The sequence below is a fragment of the Lissotriton helveticus genome, chromosome 11 (assembly GCF_964261635.1).
Source record: "Lissotriton helveticus chromosome 11, aLisHel1.1, whole genome shotgun sequence".
In the NCBI taxonomy this organism is placed as follows: domain Eukaryota; kingdom Metazoa; phylum Chordata; class Amphibia; order Caudata; family Salamandridae; genus Lissotriton; species Lissotriton helveticus.
The window spans coordinates 153,299,523-153,322,593 of NC_136072.1; the positions used below are offsets into that span (position 1 = coordinate 153,299,523).

Consider the following 23,071-nt stretch of genomic DNA (forward strand, 5'->3'; position numbering starts at 1 on the left):
CGGTAATTACCGAATCGGTATTTCCCATTGATTCCTATGGGCTTCACAGCCCATAGGAATCAATAGGAAATACCGATTTGGTATTTACCGAATCGGTAAATACCGAATGTTAACGATTCGGTATTTCTATTTTTAAAAATACCTACATCTCCCACCTTCATATTTACCGATTCATAAATAGCGAATCGGTAAAATTCGGTATTTATGAGTCGGTAAATTAGAATTACCTACATCTAGCCCATAGTTGGGTATTTCCCTCTAATGGTAAGTATCATTACCCTTTTTTTGGTAAATAATAAGGCATAACATATGGAAATGTATTTAACACACCAAATTCCACTTACATTGCCTTTCTTATGAGCCATTTCACAATACATTTTTGCAGGTTTTACCTCTTGGAATAGATCAGGGGTAAACTGCATCATGGCAATCATCAAAATCCATCAGTTTGTTTACATCGGCACTACCAGTTCCCAAACAGACCTATCGCCTGCAAAGGCCTCAGTGTTCCATACGGTCCTCTTCTGGCTTTAACCTCTGCATGGAGCTGCTTTGACCACTACTCATGTTAAAAGCATCAGGATTCAACGATTTGCTAATGACACACAAGTTTACTTGAAAGTCTCCTCTGCTTCAAACATCCATGGCCTTAATCTATGCCTCCACATCATCCACACCTGGATGTCTTATGCCTACCTGAAGCTCAACCCAGTCAAGACAGGATTCATCTTATTTTCCAAGAACAACAAACAGGAAACAATATGAACCTGCCTCAATAACATGAACCATGACAGCTTTTCCCCCCAATGTCAACTCACTTGATTCACCCTGGATACCAACCTCATCCTCGAGGAAATGGCACCAAAGAACATAAAGCCTGCTGGTACCAGCTTTCTCTTCTGAAGAATCTGAAATTGTTTCTTTCAAAAAGCGACTTCAGAACTGCTACTCAGGCCCGTGTACCCTCAAATCTGCATGATGGTAACACTCTGCTTCGCTTCCAAGAATCCTCATGGGCACCCCTTAAAGGCATCCCACATGCCACAGCACCCCTCACCCAGGGCCTGTAGAAATAAGATCGCATCTCCCCTTCCTGATGGGACTCTATTGAATCTGCTTGGTAGCCCACCATCTGCAAAGCCAGATTAATAATTTATAAAGCCATCACAATCAGTATGCCAGATTAGCTTGCAGGCAAGCTCATCATCTCTGGTGGTGCTCACCACACTAGCAGCCAGGAAGGACACCACAGACTGCGGACTAATAAGTGCAAAATTAAATAGCAAGGCATCAGGCCGTTTCCATCTATGTACCTAGGATCTGGAACAACATCACCGTATCCATCAGGACCACCACAATGCTTCCCCAGTTTAGGAAGGGGTTGAAGATAAACCTCTTTAAAATACACAGCATGAGAGTGGATTTATCATCCACAAACCAGCTACCTCTCCTATCACTTGTTGACATTATACTTGCCTATTACCCCGTACAGCACTCCAATGCCTTTTGAGTAGGTTTTCACCATACAAATACAACATACATACACACATATCACACAGCTCAAAAATTCTATTGCAGTGATGTTCTGCACATGGATCAGAGTTTATCCTCGTACTTCCAAAGAGTGCCTAAATCTTTATGTAGGATTGTAACTTGCGGACTGGAGACCTCTTCCTAATTAAGTGGTGGAGGCCAAACTCAAAAATCCATCACAATGGCTAATATTATTCATCTGATCTTGGAGCACGGCCACTCCTTCACTGTTTCCAGTATAATATGGAGATGCAATAACCTCCTTTAATCAGGAAGCAGTCTTATGTACCACACTAAAGAAAGGAAAAACAGAATAGATGCAGATGACAGGAATGTAGTTTAAGTGGCTCCACAGTGTCAATCTAATATTAGATGAGAGGTTGTTTGTTTGAAGGGAATGCTGCTTTACAAAAATTGGTTATTTCATGTAAATAAACCTTTCAGAACATATAATCTACAATTGAATTTAAAGTAACAAAGGAAAATATGTAATGCTATGGTCAAACTGTGTTGCAAGCTGGAAGAATGGCATTAAATTGCATGGAGAGAGATACCATTCCATGAAATGGGACGAGGCACCTTTCCTCAATCGAAGGGCCAGGCCCCACTTTCTCCAAGACCCAATATATTTGATATTGCTCCTGGAAAGACTGTGTGAACCATCTCATTGACCTGGAGATCTTGAACAGAACTGCACGTAAGACTGAACCCACCTCTTAGAATCCACCATCAATTGCTCTGGATTGGTTGCAAGTGACATGTTTTAGAATTACAAAGCAGTTCCTAAATAATAAATCAATACAAGAAAGTTACTAGATGGCACAGCTAAGTGGAAAGACCTAATGGTGGTAATTTGTGGGATAATATAGACAGCCATAGAAAAAATGATGGTGATTTCTTCCAGCACAGTCCTGGCCTTTTCAGAATGGTAAGAATTGTTGCAATATCATGGGCACCCAGGGTATATTGATACAAGGTTTTAGCATAATGCTGGGATTGGCATTTCAGTGGGTTTTGCTAGTATAATAAGGTCATGCATGGCTTGATGGTACCCACCTCTCGAATAATAGTGGGCCTGATATCCATGTGATAGTATCTACTTCTGTTAAAATTCGGGCCCTGCTGCCATTTTGACAATTCCTGCCATATTGTCGGCATACATTCACAGGCACTACCAAGCTGTGAATGGTAAAGGGACCTTTTCATCTTACTATTTTGCTGGCAAGCCATGCCCTGAAGCCATGTAACATGTCTTAGAAGTATCATTGGCCCATCACTCCAATCTCATCACATTACCTTTTCATTCACCCATACTCTAGTTCCTGTGGGACATTTCCTGGTTTCTTATCTACATAAGGAGCTGTGATGCTCAGATCTCCATATGTCAGCTCTACTACTCAAGTCCTATTATTCCAAGGGGCCGTATTACTGTATTGGTACACTTTTCTGGTTAGCGCTGGGTGCACCTTTCAAAAGGTGCGCTCAGCGTTAACTAGGAAAATGCACTGCATTATAGCCAATGCGCTGCCCCCAAGGCATCCGCAAACTCGTGCTGTCCTGGGGGCAGCGCATTGAGGTGAAAAAGAGTGGCTGCTTTGAAGCCGTTCCATGTTTCACAGTGCAGGCAGCAACCGACCTGCCCTTTGAAGGGGAATTAGAGATCCCCTTGTAGGTGGGTGCAGTGATTGACTGCATATGCCTTTAAAGGGATGTCTGGGGGTTCCATGGACCACCATCCCCCACCCAGAAGGCTGCTATCAGGAGGAGCACTGAAATTGCGCCACCTTTTAGGTGGCACGCTGTCAGTGCGCTTCCTGGCACCTTCTTTGCTTCTGCGCATACGGCGTGGGCATACAGGCAAAGAGAATCCCTCATTTGCATGGGGCCACGCCCCATGAAAATGAGGGCATGCCCTCAGATGATGATGCAGGTGCCAGTGCAATAGGCATTACAACAGGGGCTGCACAAGCATCTGAGGCCCCTTCTGTAATACCAAAGTGCCCCATTGCACCCCCGGGGCAATCCAGTAATACAGCGCCAGATCTGTTGTGGTCATCTTTCATCAAGCCTGTCTCCTTTTCTCTATTCACCGAGAGTTTTTTTTTATGTCTAAGACTTTGTCCTCCGTAATTCATTGTTACCCCTCCAAAGGCATTGGGTCGTTTCATGTGCATTGTGTAAGATCAAGGTGGCTTATGAGGGGCGTCACCTTTTTCCTCAGAAGTACTAGAACCAAGTCATCTGGAAGGTCATCACACCCAGCCCTTGACAGGCATTGGCTCCATCATCATCCATATTGTCAGGCACTGGGTCAGTGGTTCCACACGGTCCATTGGCTAGACTTGGTGCTTAGTAGGAGTGATGGAAGCATGAGAAGGGTGCATAGTAATGGAGCAACTTTAACACAATGGTTTAAATCCACAACTTTTCAATTTGTTTTCCTGTTACTTGCACTCTCAAGCAAGAGGGAAATGGTCCTCACAGTGCCCTGAAACCAACCAATCCTTTAGAACTTGGTGCACTGGTTCAGATTTGAAGGACATGCAGATAATGATGATTCCATTTTTGCTGCTCTTGTGTGGTGAAAGGCCTTGCTAGCTTCTACATATTGGGGAGTGTCATGCCTGGCTCTCTTAGGATGATGCAGTGCAGTATTGCCAAAGAACACCCTTGAATGACTTATGCGCTCTTATCTCCTTTTATGCATTATATAGTGTGGAGGTGCTGGCCAAAAATTTAAGGATTCCTGAAATGTGTTTATTTGTTCAGTGGTTCCCTGTTTAGCATGTCTGAGCAGGGCCGGCTCTAGGGCAGTGCGACCGGTGCCACCGCACTGGGTGCTGACTTGGGGTGGGGGAATCATGTTTGCAAGTATATTATTATTTTAAAAGCACCTGTTGCTGCATTCCTGGCCTCCAGCAATTTTTAGACTTCAATAAAAATGTCAAGATAACTCCAGAGATTAATGTTCTTCCTAGAGGGAGATCAGAGGTTTGTCTAGTGGACGTTTTGACTCATCTTAAAGTAGCACATAGGCAGGCGCGCAACACCCATTGGATTCACTGGGCTTCAGCCCCCCCCCCCATCGTGTGTGGCAGCCCAGGATGAGACAGATCCCGGGCACACACAGAGTCGCACCCGAACGTCTCACAGGTCTTTAAAAGACCATTTGAATGTTAATTAGGCCTTGCAGTTGTTTCACCCCTTCTAAGAGCCCCTGCAGCTCCACTCTGCCTACTGATGAAAGGTTCAGACCTCCCCGAAATTTTTTCTTAGACCCCCCCGAAATGTGTCTCTAGTTGCGCCTCTGCACATAGGGTTAATATGCCTGCTGCAAAGATTGTATACTATGCATATCACAAAGTGCATATAATGTAAATAGATCATTGGGTTACTGCTTTTGTCAGAGAGATCCTTTTGTTACTTGCAGTTTATAGCTTAAGATCCTAATACACAACAGTGAGCTATAACTGTCATCAAAGAGCTACATGCACACTGCAAGGTATATATCAGAGCTATACGTTTTTTACCCAGTCTTTCATTATCTCAATCTTGCAAAAAAGGTTATTTGGGTAAAAATCTATTCTTTTTTTTAAAGAGAACCTCTAACAATGTTGTTACATTTTAAATTCAGAATTTGTGCTTTTCCAGACCACGGACTCTTATACTATACTGCCTACCAGAGTATGGATTAAATGTGACTCCTACACCTTGTAGTCCTCTGTCTTATGTAGCATTTCCTTTACACTGATTTACAGGTGTATGATTGTCTCTGTGCAATGTTGTGTGTTATGTAAAGTGCTCTGACAACTTACACTGGTATTAGTGGTGCTATAAAACTAAACAAATCTGAGAGAGTCGTTATGGAGACTTGAGGGGCACTGTTAAATGGTGTTAGTGATGGAATCCGTGGCAGAGGTGGTAATTGGGAGGAGACAACAAACATTGTCGCACAGTGGTGTAACGAAACTTAAGGGGTACATGGATTGCCCCCCACTCCAGATTTAGTCCGGAGCTGTCAGACCAGAGTATTCTGCTGAGGGGGTCCCCAGCAGCTCGGGGCCCCCCGCACTGTGGGGCCTGTGTTACGCCAGTATTGTTGCACATGGCACCACAAGTGCTAAAGCCAGCCCAACAGTGTGAGTAGGAATATTCTGCAAGGAGTTTGAAGTAGGCTATCAGGGGCATGGCATGCTACAGTGTCTCAGTGTGACACACCCTGGACAATCAGCGGTCACTGGAGGAGGGAGCACTGGGGCATAGGTGGCCTAGTGCCTTTAAAGGATTTTGCCTCCTCACCAGCATATGTGTTGAGATCCAGTGGTGGTAAAGGACTGGCTCATGCAGTGATTGCTAGGGGCTAGATGTAGGTAAATGATATTTACCGATTCATAAATACCGAATTTTACCGATTCGGTATTTATGAATCGGTAAATATGAAGGGGGGAGATGTAGGTATTTCCAGATGTGGAAATACCGAATCGTTAAAATTCGGTATTTACCGATACGGTAAATACCGAATCGGTATTTCCTATTGATTCCTATGGGCTGTGAAGCCCATAGGAATCAATGGGGAATACCGATTCGGTAATTACCGAATCAGTAAATACCGATTCCAGCAAGGGTGCAGGGGGTGTCACTTTGACACCCTCTGGCACCCAAAAAATAGGCATGTGCGCCATGTGGCACACAGACATGCCCTAAGGGCATGTCTGTCTGTCACATGGCTAGGTGTGCATGCACACATGTGCATGCACACCTGGATTCGGTATTTTAACACCCAATTGGATTGGGTGGTAAAATACCGAATTGGTAGGGCCTTTGGGACTCAGAAGAGTCCCACCTACATCTGGGATTTACCGAATCGGTAAAAATACCGATTCGGTATTTTACAGAATCGGTAAATTTACCGAATCGGTAAATTTACCGATTCTGTAAAAGTATGCCCCTACATGCCGATTCTTAAATACCGGTCGGTAACGGCCGAAATCGGCCGTTACCGACCGGGATTTAGGCTTCTTCATCTGGCCCTAGAGGTCTTGTAAAAGAACCACTGAGACACTCCATAAATTAGACTACGCCTATGACTAGGTAGTCTAGCTACCTTTACTAACATTCCTTATAATATGGGATAAATTATCAAACATTTAGGGAAAGGGGAAACCATCAAGGCCATGCTAATGGTCCATGCATGGCATAGTCCCATTTGTCTTGCCAGCACTCGTCTTTTCCCCTGCTTCACCACTTGGGAGCTTGAAATAGCAATTCTCCTCTCTTGCACCTTGTTCCAGCCTTGTTCTAGTCTCTGCATGAATCATGAAATCCTTCTCCCTTGGGAGGTCAACACATTGCCTACCACTTGACTTCCATTTACTGGGCAACAGTAAAATCTATTAACAGAATTATGACATAGAGAAATTACAGAAGCAAATGCAATATAGAACGTCTATAGTTATTTAAAGTGTACATACCTTTAGGTTTCCTTCACTTGCTGCTAGTTTTAAAGGGGTAAACCCATAATTATTCTCAATCTTTTCCAAATGTAAAATCGTTTCGCTTGGAATGAGGGAAATCATAAATTCATAGATTCTACAAGCCATAACTCTATTGGGATGTAAGGCTAACATGTGGAGAGCAGTGTTTCCTAGAGTAAAATACAAGACACAACAAAAATATGAATTAATTCTGGTATCCATGTCCTGGTCCCATGCACACAAAATTGGATGTTCCATAAACACTGTGGTGATTTCATTCTAATTAATACCACTGAATGGCACAGTAGTATCTCAGGATTATGGGCGAGGGTGAAACAAATGAGAAATAATTAGCAATAAATTAGTTACACAATTTGTTGCACATAGTTATACCACTTTGTTGGCATCAGCCTTTTGCTGGCGGTAGTGACTCAACATATGAGTTGAGGAAAAGTGTGTGTCTGTACCACCTCCGGAAACCAGAAAGTGTTGCTCGTTCCTCATCATATGTTTTGCTGCTTTAGTCATTTTATTAATACTTATAGGAGTGTTAATAAAATGTGGGCCTCATTTACAATATTTCTACTGTAGGGCAGTGCTGCAAGCCTATCTGCTGCATAGCCTTATGGCAAACGAAAAGAGCAGGAATGCACAGTATCTACCAGATATGGCACGTTCCTGTCCTCTTTCTCTGCGTTGACGAACAATTGGCTGTCATGAGTCAACGCAGGGGCCTGCATTGTATGGATGATTGTTTTTGTGCAGGAAGGGATACTTTCCTGCACACAAACAGTCAATGGAGGCAATTTCCTCTTTCTATGTGTTCTGCTGAATGCAGCACACATAGAAAGAGGAAAAACTATGAGAAATAATGGTATTTCTCCTCTTTGCGCCTCCCCTACAACTCCCTTGTGGAGGAGTAGGCTTTAGACGCATTCCCCGGTTTACAACTTTTTAGGCAATATAGTGCATTCCTGAACTTTCTCCCTGCTCTGGTGCCATTTCGGCAGCCTAGCACTAAAGTAGGCACCCTTGCAGCATGGAGCAAGGGTGCCTCCGTTGCATGCAGGATTGTTTTTGTGCAGGAAGGGGCACCTTCCTGCACAGAAACAATCCTAAGAGGAAAAAATGAGGAGAAATAAAGATATTTCTACTTGTTAGGCCTCACCTTGGGAGGTGTAAGGATTTGACGCTTTCTCAGGTTTACATGATTTGTAAATCTAGGGCAGCATCAAAATCCATCTGTGTGCTGTGAAACCCCCACTGCAACACCCATGGGAGACCTCCAGAGTGCTGTGTAAGGTGACACAACAATTTGGGCGGCATTGCCTTACTCAAGATTTAGGCAGGGGGCTTTGCGTAGCTTCATAAATCTGATTCATGGCTCTGCATCACACATGTACCACTTTACATGGTGCAACAGTGATGCAAGGCTCTCATAAATATGCCCCTAAATATCCAGAAACAAAATTTCAAAGTGCATATAAGTATAGTTTACTATCCTTAACCCTAAATCTGTATAACTTGATAATATGCATGTTGTCAAGGTACCCAAATGTGGAGTTAGGCATAGAAATTCTATGCATTCTTACCTTTCAATATTTTATAACTACATAGCTTGTTTATGATATTACTTTCCTACAATATTCTGTATTCTATATTCAGAATCCCAAAATCCTGTATCTTCCTTATTCTCCTTTCCTTGTCCCATTCTTTATGCGGAAGTAGTAGCATCAATTAGGACAGTCTTGCTTTTGTTTTGTCAACAAAAACATCCACTCACCTTCTCTTTCTCTCACCAAGAAGCTCATCCTATTAGAGAAAAAAAACAAAAGGGATTCTTCGAAGACACAATCCTCCTGTCTATATGACAAAGGGATTGCAGTCAAGAAGGAGTGTGTGATCATGGGTGTGCTGTAAGTAATGGTAAGGGGACGGTAGATATTCAAGTATTTAAAGTACTGGAAAGTAAACCCAACATTTTCATAAATACTATCTGCCTCCTTTGAAAAACAGGATACGTTTTAATTCTTTGCTTCAGTACAGAAGTACAAAATCTACCATTACTTGTACCAGAAATACTAGTCCTTAATGATAACTTAGTCCAACCTATGGTCAGAAGATTGAAGCCGTGCGAAGATATATTCCTACTTCCAGTTCGATGCTGTGGTATAAATATTTCTTTCTACATGGATGTAGTTTTGATGACATAGTCATGGCTCAGAATTATTGATAATTGAATCTACTAAAATGTAAAGCAAAACAAAAACGTAATAGCACACCCAAGGAAGTCTTGATGAAGGGCCCCATTTGGCTTAGGCTAAAATGTGTAGAAGCTATTTTCCTCCTTGGAAAATTACTTTGATTAACTTATTTATAATTGAATAAGGCTCCCCTTCTCAGGCCTTTAAAGGGCCTGGGGATGACAATCTCCTGTGGCCTTACATTTAAAAAGAGGGGGGCCACATGGACCCCCCTCTTACTCTGTAATTGACCTAGGGACTGCCGCCTCCCTGAGATGCAAGGAAAAAAGAGAAAAAGGGAGGGGGGCCGTGTGGCCCCCCTCCCGGACCATGTACGGCCCGGGACCACCACCTCCACCTGCACAGGGTTAGCTTATGGAAACAAAAGGAGGAGGGAAGCACGGCTCCCTCCTGGAGCTTAATGGCCATGGACACTGCCAACCCTTAGTGCCAGCTCCCGATGCCCCAGGGTGCCCACGCCCAGGACATATATGTTTGCTCTGTCTTGGCAGGAAGTTGACAGCTCCCGCCAGGTCAGAGCAAACAGTAACTCCGCTCCCAGCTGTCAAACAGCTCCCGCTTGCTGGGAGTGAAATTTTCATCTGTTTCCTTGCCGGCTGTTATGTGGGCAGAAAAGCAGATAAAAGATTGTTCCTGCACACAGGGAGCTGCATGTCTAGCAGCTGCCTGCATCCAGGAGCAATGCCAGGGACCACAGGGGCATTGAGGCTTTCCTCGCAGTCCCTGACACTGCACACTGGGTGGGCTCCAGGGTACCCAGGAACAGGGGCTGGGGCCCGGGGGGATGGGTTCATCAGGGCCAATATCAGCCTAGGAAGAGGGGTGTGTGCCCCCCTCCCTTTCCACGAATTGGCCGGTCCCTGGGGAATGTCCTCAGGGCCATAAATAAGCCTGGGGAGGGTGGGCTGTGTGGCCCCCTTCCCCTCCATGAATTGTCTGGATCCTGGGGAATGGTGTCCCCGTAGCCAAACTCAGCCCAGAGAGGGGGCCATGCCAGTACCCTCCTCCATTTAATTTTGGCTGGACCCCAGGAGATGGGGTTCCCAGGCACAAAATCAGTCCTCAGAAGCGGGTCACATGCCCTCCCTCTCCATTGCACTTCAGGGAAAACAGAGGGCAGAAAAACTAGCAGAAAGGGCAAAACAGAGCAGAAGAGGTAAGAAAACAAGCAGAAAAGGCATAACAGAGGGCAGAAAAATAAACAGGAAAGGCAAAACAGAGGACAGAAAAATGAGCAGACAAGGTAAAGCACAGCAAGAAATGAGCAGAGGAGACACAAACAGATTGCAGCAGGTAGACAGGCAGCAGGGGGTAGCGGTCTGTGGACAAGCTAGACAAGGGGAGCTGGTGTGAGGACATGCTTAATTTTTACAGAAATTAAACCACAAGGGGAAACACTTACGTATATAAACATAGCAGGTGCCCAAATTGAAGCACCGCCTCTGTAAAGGACAAATGAAATCTGACCTCCTGGGCTTGACAAAGGCAAAGCAAGTGTGTCTTTTCGGCAATTCCACATTGAAAGCCGATCTGAAATGCTTTGTGGAGGTGAATATATCTCTGATCGATTGGAGCACAATGAGTAGTGACTGTGACAAGTGAGTTCTTTCTTGTTCTTGCCTGGTGACAGCAGAGTCCACGGTTCTCCCTTTAATTGACTACAAGTATACAGATGTGCAAAATCACCTTAAGATCTGCCTTTTTAGTCCTACCCTGTCCACCTCAGTAGTATGCAATGGTCTTCCTACCTTTTGTCAGGATGATGGGCAGCTTACCAAATGGCCCCCGGCACTTTTTCCTCCAATTTTGGTGACTCATTCTTGATGCTGAGGAATGAGGACATCTCTACCAAACATAGAAGCACTTACTTCATATAGTTAAGAGGAAAGACCCTTATTTTGTGGATATTTACCTTTTTGTACTCTCATCATCTTCTCCATAGGAAGATTCAGGTTATCACAAATTTCTGGATAAAGAACCATGAGGAACAATCACATTGCCAAAATGCGCACAAGGTCACTGGTGACATTTCCTAATGCTCCATTATGCAGCTATAGTGTAGAATACGTGCTGGACATTTAGCCAAGGAGCCAGCACTTAGTAATTGACCAGTAGCAAGTACTCCACTTGGATAGATATTTTGTGCAAAACTGTGGACTCTTTTTGGATAAATGGGCAGGTGCTGTTCTGTTGTGGCCGGGTCTTTGACATATCTACTGACATATCTACTGACATCCCCAAACGGATACTTAGAGATCCACTGACACACTCATGCACTCACACACCCACTAATGGACCCACTCAGACACTGATACACCCACTCAGACACTCACACACCCACTTGCAGACCCACTCACATACCCAATCACAGACTTACTCAGACACACCCACATCCACTCATAAACTCACTCAGATTCTGATGTACCCACTCACAGAACCACTCAGACTCTGCCACAACCACTTACAGGCCCATTCAGACACTCATGCACCCACTCAGAGACCTACTCAGACATGTGCATCCACTCACAGACCCACTCACTCATGCACCCTCTTAAAGAACTACTCATACTCTCTCATATCCACTTACAGACCTACTCAGAGACTCACAGACCCACTCAGAGACTCACAAACCCACTCACAGACCCATTCAGAGAATCACACACCAACTCACAGACCCACTCAGACACCCATCCACTCACACACCCACTTGCAGAACCACTTATACTCTCTCACACCCACTCACAGACCTACTCAGAGACTCATGAACGGACTCACAGACCCACTCAGAGACTCACAGACCCACTCACAGACCCACTTAAAGACTCATGCACCCACTCACAGACTCACTAAGACACTCATCCATTCACTCACAGACTGACACATACACACACACACTCATGGAGGCACTTGCAAACCCACTCACTCTCACACACACCCACTCAGACACCCACTCGGACACTTACTCAGACACTCATGCATCCACTCAGATACCCACTAATACACTCACGCACACACTCACAGAGCTACTCAGGCACCCACACAACAACTCACACACCAATTGAAACACTTATGCAGCCATTCCCATACCCACTCACACACCCAGTGAGACACTCACACGCTCACTCACACACCAACTGAGACACTCATGCACACACTCACTCTCAAAGGTTACAGTTAGGAAATAAAATTTAAAAAACCTAGAAATTCTCTAAAAAACCAAAGGCTATCTGGACATTATAGTTAGAAAATAACATTAAAAAAACCTTAGAAATTCACTGAAAAAAATCAAAGGTTACAGGGACGTTATAGTTAGGCGCAGATTTCACTCACACAAAACCAGTGAGATTCAGCAGTTATAGTTACATGAGCTAACTTTAACTTATGCCCATGCAATGCACTGCTTATGACCTCACATATCTTATCACTCATTACATGGTCAGAGACATCACTGATGATATTACTGATGACATCTCAAATTATATCACTTATGACATAATCTGCAGAACCACTCACAACCTCTTGTACACCCACTCACAAACCCACATAACCACTCACATACCTATTCACAGACCCATACTAGTACTTACATAACCACTCATGCATCCATAGAGGCACTCACACACCCACTCTCTCACACATACAGCCACTCACACAACCATTCAATCACCTATACATCTACTCATACAACAAGTTACTCACTCATTCAGCCACTCGCATGGCTATACACTCACCCATATACCTACTCACATACCCACTCATTCACCTAAACAGCCACTCACTCACCCACGCAGCTTATCAACACAGCCACACACTCACCCATACAAGCACTCACACACTCACTCCCACACCCAAATCCACACACCATTTACATACCCATTCAAACGCCCATACAAGAACTCCCACCTCCGCTCACTCACCCATACAGCCATTCACACAGGCATTCACTCTCCAATTCAGCCACTCACACAGCAATTTACTCAACCAAACACCCACTGAAACAGCCAATCATTCACCCATATAGCTATTTACACACCCTCAGTCACTCACTCACACAGTCATAGAGACCCCACTCACTCACCCATACAGTCACTCATGCACAAACTCACAAATCCACGTAGCCATTCACCACCCATAGAACCACTGACATACCCACTCATTCACCAACACAACCACTTACCCAGCCACTCACTTACCCACACAGCTACTCACATACCCACTTATACACCCATATAGCTACTCACACACCCACTTACACACCTATATAGCCACTGAGACATCTACTTACACACAGATGTACACAGTCACACAGCCACTCACATAACATATGCTAGAAGTAGTATCACTCTTTAGTAGGACACCTAGTACACTAATTTAACTTTTGTAGTAGCTAGTATATATGTTTAACAATCAAACTCTTAGAAATTACTTACACTCACTGGATGATATCATCAGTGATGTCATTTGAGATGTCATCAGTGAAGTCACTGACCATGTCATGAGTGATGGAATATATGAGGTCATAAGCAGTGCATTGTTGGGTTGTAAGTTATAGTTAGCTCAGGTGACTATAACTGCTGAATTTCCCTGTTTTTGCTCAAGTGAAATATAAGCCTAACTATATTGTCCCTATTACCTTTGTTTTTTTCCAGTGAATATATATATATATATATATATATATATATATATATATATATATATACACTCGCAACTTGCCTCATCGCAGGGGGAGCACTCTCAAGCTGGTGCCACCAACGGGACCAAGGCAGTGTCCCGTATATTATTGACACAAAGGTCATCCGATTTGTAGATTTGCAGTAGTCACATTACTGATAGTGAAGGCATTCACAGTAAAACACTGCAAACATAAACATACATATAGGATAAACGTTCCACCGCTTTGCCACATAACACTGGAACTCAGCTTCACAACCACGCACAATACAACAACATCAGTTTGACATGCAAGGGTCACCTTAAGACACTCAGTCTCCAAACTATGATAACAAAATTTACTAATGACCAACAGTGATGGTTTAGTCGACAGTTTAAATAATGTACATATAAAGACTGTGACTTAAATATAATTGAATGTTGATAATTCAACTACAAGACCCATAATGCATTGTTCAAAAATGTGTGTATATATTGAAAAAGTGAAAAAGGACTCACTGTTTAGAATGCTACCGTGATCAAGAACGAGATGTTCGAAACGCGTAGGTCTTTACAGCCATTAAAATAAATACTGCTGAAAGTAATCCCTGAGTGGAGTGCCATCAATCTGAACTTTGTGTCAATATATATATATATATATTCACTGAAAAAACCATAGGTTAGAGACCATATATAGTTAGCTGGACATTTTATTGACATAAAACCAATGAAATTCCATATATAGTTAGTTGCACTAACTATATATCGCGCACCCGCAATCCACTGCTGATGATGTCACATATTACATCATTCATGACATGGTCAGTGACATCACTGATGACATCACTGATGACATCTCAAATGACATCACTGATGACATCACTGATGACATCTCAAATGACATCACTGATGACATCATCTAGTGTCTGTGTGTTTTTGTAAAGTTTAAATATGTTTTACATATTGAAGAATGAGTGGATGTATGGAAGACTGAGTGTGTGTGTGGCTGGCCGGGAGGTGTGTGACTCTGTGCATATCAATGTGTACTTGTATCAGTGATTGTATAAGAGAGTAAGTATGTGTTAGTATATGTGTGAAAAGTATGGTGTTCTGTGTTTAACTGTATAGATGAGGAAATCGAAGTGTGATTGATTCTTCACAGGACTGACTAGGTGTATGAGTGCATATGATAGCGTTGTAATAATGAGTGACTGTATGTATGAGTGATTGTATGGGTGAATGAGTGAATGTGTGTGTAGACGTAGGAATCAGTGAGTGCGTATGTAGTAACTGGTATTGGTGTGTCATGATGTCATCAGTGATGTCATTTGAGATGTCATCAGTGATGTCATTTGAGATGTCATCAGTGATGTCATCAGTGATGTCACTGAAGTATGGTGTTCTGTGTTTAACTGTATAGATGAGGAAATGGAAGTGTGATTGATTCTTTACAGGACTGACTAGGTGTGTGAGTAACTCCATGGATGAGTGGCAGTGTGTGAGTGTCTGCATAGGTGTATGAGTGCATATGATAGTGTTGTAATAATGAGTGACTGTATGTATGAGTGATTGTATGGGTGAATGACTGAATGTGTGTGTAGACGTAGGAATCAGTGAGTGCGTATGTAGTAACTGGTATTGGTGTGTCATGATGTCATCAGTGATGTCATTTGAGATGTCATCAGTGATGTCATCAGTGATGTCATTTGAGATGTCATCAGTGATGTCATCAGTGATGTCACTGACCATGTCATGAATGATGTAATATGTGACATCATCATCAGTGGATTGCGGGTGCGCGATATATAGTTAGTGCAACTAACTATATATGGAATTTCATTGGTTTTATGTCAATAAAATGTCCAGCTAACTATATATGGTCTCTAACCTATGGTTTTTTCAGTGAATTTTCAAGGTTTTGTAAATGCAAATTCCTAACTATATATGGTCTATAACCTATGGTTTTTTCAGTGAATTTCATTGGTTTTTTAAAAGCTAATATCTATAGCTGTAAAATATATTCTTTATTACGTGACGTATCACGTAGCCACGTGAGACGCCTCATGACGCGTCGCATAACCGTGACGTATCGGCTCTGCAGCGCAAACAAAACCCGTAACGTAAGCGTGCCGGAGCATGACCCTACACTACGCAAACACTACAACACTACCCAAAACCCTAAAACACTACCCCCAGCATGACCCTACACTATGCAAACACTACAACACTATCCTAAACCCTAAAACACTACGCCCAGCATGACCCTACACTACGCAAACACTACAACACTACCCTAAACCCTAAAACACTAGCCCCAGCATGACCCTACACTACGCAAACACTACAGGGTCATGCTGGGGTGTAGTATTTTAGGGTTTAGGGTAGTGTTGTAGTGTTTGCGTAGTGTAGGGTCATGCTGGGGGTAGTGTTTTAGGGTTTTGGGTAGTGTTGTAGTGTTTGCGTAGTGTAGGGTCATGCTGGGGGTAGTGTTTTAGGGTTTTGGGTAGTGTTGTAGTGTTTGCGTAGTGTAGGGTCATGCTGGGGTGTAGTGTTTTAGGGTTTTGGGTAGTGTTGTAGTGTTTGCGTAGTGTAGGGTCATGCTGGGGTGTAGTGTTTTAGGGTTTTGGGTAGTGTTGTAGTGTTTGCGTAGTGTAGGGTCATGCTGGGGGTAGTGTTTTAGGGTTTTGGGTAGTGTTGTAGTGTTTGCGTAGTGTAGGGTCATGCTGGGGGGTAGTGTTTTAGGGTTTTGGGTAGTGTTGTAGTGTTTGCGTAGTGTAGGGTCATGCTGGGGGTAGTGTTTTAGGGTTTTGGGTAGTGTTGTAGTGTTTGCGTAGTGTAGGGTCATGCTGGGGGTAGTGTTTTAGGGTTTAAGGTAGTGTTGTAGTGTTTGCGTAGTGTAGGGTCATGCTGGGGGTAGTGTTTTAGGGTTTAGGGTAGTGTTGTAGTGTTTGCGTAGTGTAGGGTCATGCTGGGGGTAGTGTTTTAGGGTTTAGGGTAGTGTTGTAGTGTTTGCGTAGTGTAGGGTCATGCTGGGGGTAGTGTTTTAGGGTTTAGGGTAGTGTTGTAGTGTTTGCGTAGTGTAGGGTCATGCTGGGGTGTAGTGTTTTAGGGTTTTGGGTAGTGTTGTAGTGTTTGCGTAGTGTAGGGTCATGCTAGGGGTAGTGTTTTAGGGTTTAGGGTAGTGTTGTAGTGTTTGCGTAGTGTAGGGTCATGCTGGGGTGTAGTGTTTTAGGGTTTTGGGTAGTGTTGTAGTGTTTGCGTAGTGTAGGGTCATGCTGGGGGTAGTGTTTTAGGGTTTAGGGTAGTGTTGTAGTGTTTGCGTAGTGTAGGGTCATGCTGGGGGTAGTGTTTTAGGGTTTAGGGTTGTGTTGTAGTGTTTGCGTAGTGTAGGGTCATGCTGGGGTAGTGTTTTAGGGTTTAGGGTTGTGTTGTAGTGTTTGTGTAGTGTAGGGTCATGCTGGGGGTAGTGTTTTAGGGTTTAGGGTAGTGTTGTAGTGTTTGCGTAGTGTAGGGTCATGCTGGGGTGTAGTGTTTTAGGGTTTTGGGTAGTGTTGTAGTGTTTGCGTAGTGTAGGGTCATGCTGGGGGTAGTGTTTTAGGGTTTAGGGTAGTGTTGTAGTGTTTGTGTAGTGTAGGGTCATGCTGGGGGTAGTGTTTTAGGGTTTAGGGTAGTGTTGTACTGTTTGTGTAGTGTAGGGTCATGCTGGGGGTAGTGTATTAGGGTTTAGGGTAGTTTAGTTGTTTAGTGTATGCTAAAGGCATATTCGTTCTAAAAGTTTTCGTTATTTTAATTTGCGGCCTAATAGTACATGCGGGACTTTTTTTGCGGACTGATGGTATGCGGGATTTCGTCATATATTCGCTAATCATGCTTTCTATGGCAAAATGAACCCCCTCATTTTGTTCCTTTTTAAATTAAATGTTTTAAGAGTTACCACTTTATTCCAATCAAGATGGCTTCAGGTGTGCCATACCTTTGTAATAAGTAGGACTGTTAGCACTCTAGTTGTTCTTTAGAACACTCTGGGACATTCTGTCATTGGGCTATAGTTGGGCTACATCTGGCTGATATTTGGGCTACATTTGTTTTTTTTGTCTCTGGTGGCCATCTTTGGGCTACATTGGGCTACATTGGGCTACATTTGGGCTCCAACATATATATAGCCCAATGTAGCCCAATATATATTTCTCAAAGTTAATTTTCGTAAAAACCACTGGAGCCTATATCTTGAGACATAGCAAAGGCACATCGGGCTACCAGTCCCTACAATTTTGCCAAGTTTGGTGTAAATCCATTCAGCCGTTCAGGCTAAAAGTGAGGCCAACCGCCCTATGGAAAATTGCATGGGAAAAACACGTTTTGGGACCCCCCTTTTTTCTCGGCCCCCCCTTGACGAAACCCCCCCAAATTTTCAGGGGCTGCTCAGAAACAAAATGTTCCATTTTCCTGAAAATTTCAGCCAATTCTGTCCTCAAACGCCAAAGTTATTCGACATAGAATTTTCAAAAATCCCATAGGAAAAAAATCCTAACTATATATACCTACTGGCTATCGCCAGTAGGTAATATATATACATATATATATATATATAAAGAAAATACGCTGTCTCAGCACTTCCTTTCGGCGAATCACAGACAACACAAATTATTTATTTTTGGAGTTGCAAAATCTGACGCCTTTCGGGCGGTTGCCCTTGCTCACATATATATATATGTCATCAAACCACAAAAACGCACTCGGGTAGCAGTTGACTGCACAAGCCTTTATTAAAACAATACCGCTTCCCATAGAAATATCAATAAAGCCGTGTTTTCAAAATCTATAATCCCGGCGCATTTCCGGCATGGCACCCTTCTTCATGGGGTGTCTCAAAAACAACGCAGTCTATGAGCACAAATCCAAAAATACGCCCTCTAATGGGCCACCCAGGTGAGTGTGTCCCACAGACTTCTGGGACCCATAGTGCACTAGTCAATCATAGTTCCAACTTACATTATCGGCATCTCGCCCCGATGGACCTCCCAATGCAAAGCGGTCTTCAATCATGTCACTGCTATCCCAAAATCAAACTTGGCGTATTCCAAGTCCGTCGGCCCCCTGCAATCCTCGGGGTGGTGCTGTTCTTCATAGCTGGGCTGCCGTGTATATATCAACAAACCAAGTGCCCTTCGCACTAGAACGCACTCGGGTAGGAGTAGACTGCACAAGCCTTTGAGTAAAGACCGCTTCCCATAGAAATGTCAATAAAGTTGTGTTTTCAAAATGTATAATCCCGACGCGTTTTGGGCATGGCCCCCTTCTTCATGGGGTGTGTCAAAAACAATGTAGTCTATGAGCGCAAATGCAAATATACGCCATCTAATGGGCCACCCAGGTGAGTGTGCCCCACAGACTTCTGGGACCTGTAGTGCGCTAGTCAATCATAGTTCCTGCTTACATTATTGGCATCTCGCCCCGATGGGCCTCCCAATGTGAAGCGGTCTTCAATCATGTCACTGCTACCCCGAAATCAAACTTGGCGTATTCCAAGTCTGTCGGTCCCCTGCAATCCTCGGGGTGGTGCTGATCTTTACGGCTGGGCTGACATGTATACGGGAAACAACCTTTACAATGCAGTCATTACATCGCACTACACTTACAATGCAGTCATTACATCGTAGCATCCTTTACAACGCATGTCACTACAATGCAGGTATTACAACACATACCATTACAACGCATGACACTACATGGCATGTCACTACAACGCAGGCATTACAACGCATACCATTACATTGCATACCATGACAACGCATAGTACCCCTACACTATCCTACACTTACCCTACTGTTGCACCCCCTGGAGTTAGAATAGTAATTTTTACCCCTACACTATCCAACACTTACCCTACTGTTGCACCCCTGGAGTTAGAATAGTAATTTTTACCCCTATACTATCCAATACTTACCTTAAATGCAATGTAATGGTATGCGTTGTAATGGTATGCGTTGTAAAGGTAGTATGCGATGTAATGGAATGGGGTGTAAAGGTAGTTTTGTAATATGCAATGTAGGGTCATGCGATGTTTGGAATGCGTTGTAGTGGATGTTGTGATGTAAAAACTGCATTGTAAGTGCATGCGTTGTAAATGTATGCATTGTAACGTCATACATTCCATGTATACATCCTCAAACCAAGTGCCCTTCGCACAGGAACGCACTCGGGTAGCAGTAGACTGCACAAGCCTTTATTGAGACAAGACCGCTTCCCATAGAAATTTCAATAAAGCAGTGTTTTCAAAATCTATAATTCCGCCCTGGATGGGCCTATATCAATACTTATGCATTCTAGACAGCATAAAATTCATCCAGAAAGCATAAAATTCTGGATACATTTTATGCTATCTAGAATGTATAAGTATTGATATAGGCCCATCCAGGGTGTGATTGTAGATTAAGATTGCCGATATGTCAATTGCGTTTTACCTATGCAATTTTACATGCGTATTTGAAAAAGCAATCATAACCATGTCGATGAATTCTTGTATATAGAACCCAGTAATGTAATGCAATATATTCTATATTGTGGTTTTTGTATGTTACAAGATGGTGGAATTTTATCACCGGTAAATGTTGCCCCTTCTTTATTTTGCTACCCATGTCGTTATATCGGAAGCATGATGTATTTAAATGTGACCATATCCGGCGCACCTAATTACCACTGAGGAAGGCGACTGCCGAAACACGTTTGGTGTAACAGAGTCCACGAAAATATAAATTCTGGCTGAGACTCACCCCCGCGAGCAGCGCAGCCGTGAGCTGATATATATATATATGTATATATATATATTACTGCTCCAAACACACCAGATAGCGAGTCACTCTGCAGGCGGGTGCTGCGGCGCGTTGGTGTACTGCGGTATCAATGCAAGCTCAATAATCTTCTCCAAATCCTCGGGAAAAAAAGCAGCACTCTCGGGAAATTTCAGCAATGCAAGATTTATTTCCAAGACAGACGCGTTTTGGGAAAGCTCCATTCCTCTGTGTCTAAAAAAGACACCAACAAAGTCCCCTATAGGGCCCCAGAGTGCCTTCAGGCCGTGGAGGAGCACCACCCAATGAATGGAAATGGGGCCATGAGACGAGGAAGATTCCGAGTCTGACAAGTGGGGCAAAAGTACAGAGGGGCGGAACAGCCTTGAAACGCGTCGGACCAGGAAGCAACACTTTGAGTCCCAGGTGTGCGTGCATCAGCAAGGCAGCAACACTGGATGGCGGGGGAGAGCGTAGTGTGCCCTATTGAAGCTCAGGGGCTCTTTGTTGGAACATAAACTTTGCACGGCTACCCTTGGCCGTGAATAGGAGCACCAATCCTGATCTGGACTAGCAGCGGAGTGCAGAAATGGGAAGGCTTTGGAGGGGAAACGGTTTCTCGTCTGCAAAGCACATTCTCCCAGGTGAAAACAGCGCGCTACCCTGGTTGTCTCATGCCTACTGAAGGTTTTTATTTATGTGTAAATAAGACAGGGGGACCAAACCTACTTAAGGAAATGATTATATTCACCATGTTTGGACCGCAACTACCAGCATGCTGCTGGTTCATGTTTACAATGCCACGCCCACTGAGGGCGGTCTTTCTTTCAATAAAGGGATGGAAACTTACAATGGTGATGCTTTGTGTCCCTCTGTGCACAGTCCATGAGGAAGGGGCGGAACAGCCTTGAAACGCGTCGGACCAGGAAGCAACACTTTGAGACCCAGGTCTGCGTGCATCAGCAAAACAACAACATCGGATGGTGGGGGAGAGCATAGTGTGTCCTATTGAAGCTTAGGGTCTCTTTGTTGGAACATATATATATATATATATATATATATATATATATATATATATATATATATATAAAAAGGAAGAAAACATGTTTGTGGGTGGTGCCTTTAATGTTGGGAGCCTTTCATATGGATATGTTTGGGGCCATCGATGGTGGCGAAGGCACCCCACTGCTGACAACGCGGGTCCAGCGTCTTGATGCACAGGGCACGGTTGGAACAAAATGTCCGATTTGCATGGTCCGATTCAGGTGGAGCAACAACCTGGCCGGTGTACAGTAACCCACTGTGGTAATTAATATGCAACTGAAGAGAATTTGTCGGCATTCAGTAATCATTAAACTCTCAAGACCAAAATGCAAAAGAGGTACACGCCTACAAAGGCAGAACATTAAAGCCCATCACAAGTGCGATATAAATGACTGCCGCTATGTCTCACACACAAGGCAAGCCAGTGAACAAGGGCGAGGAACGCCCGTAACACCTATGGAATTCTTAGCAAACTTTTAATCTGAAACTAGCGATGTTGGTGCTCCGCTTGCCTTGCAAATAAAAAGGAAGAAAACATGTTTGTGTGTGGTGCCTTCAATGTTAGGAGCCTTTCATAAGGATATATATATATATGACGACACAGCAGTCTCCACCACTCTGGTAAGGATTTTTTATTATTCTTTTACGCTTTGAGCCATGACGCGTTTCGGCAGGATCCCCTGCCTTGATCACATAAGGAGTACATTTATAAAACCACTTTTTAAAGAAAGGACATGCCAAGTCACATGACCTTCTCTACATAGACATAGAAAAAACACTCCGATCAGATGTAAACATAGCGACACACAAAAAAGGTACAATTCGATTTCTTATTCAATGAACATTACCTTCTATTGTTCTTATCTATATATTTTTCTATTCATTTTTTGTACTTTGTGATTTGCTGTTTTTTTTAACTTTTTTGACCTTTTTTCAAGTATACACTTTTTTCTTTTTTTCTTTTGTGTCTCTTTCTCAATTAAACTTTATTGTACCATCAGCGGACACATCCACAAGCCTGTGAGTGCCTTATTTCTGTCTGTGCAAAGTGGTGCGTGTTTGTTGCCCATATAATCTCACCAATGTGCTGTAATCCTGACAAGATGACAGTGCATGTGTGGATTTTCAGTTAACCAATTGATCTTTATTTGCCTTTGAATGGACGTGCGAATGTAGTCCATGTCATCATGTGGTCGAATTTCTAGCTGATTCATAAGTGCAAGTGCTTACATATGATTGTACAATTGACGCCATATAGCAGCAAATATACATGTGCAAATTCGCAAATCAACAGTCAGAGCAACTACAAGTATTT

General features: G+C 43.4%; 1 protein-coding gene across 1 annotated transcript in view; it reads right to left on the reverse strand.

Moving 5' to 3' along the window:
• LOC144792863 (transient receptor potential cation channel subfamily V member 6-like) overlaps nucleotides 1–23,071 on the reverse strand; it is a 308,789-nt gene that overhangs the window by 133,142 nt on the left and 152,576 nt on the right. The window contains exon 6 of the mRNA XM_078668058.1: nucleotides 7,005–7,177. Within this exon, the coding sequence (XP_078524184.1) occupies nucleotides 7,005–7,177 (173 nt within the window). The remainder of the gene's footprint in view (nucleotides 1–7,004; nucleotides 7,178–23,071) is intronic.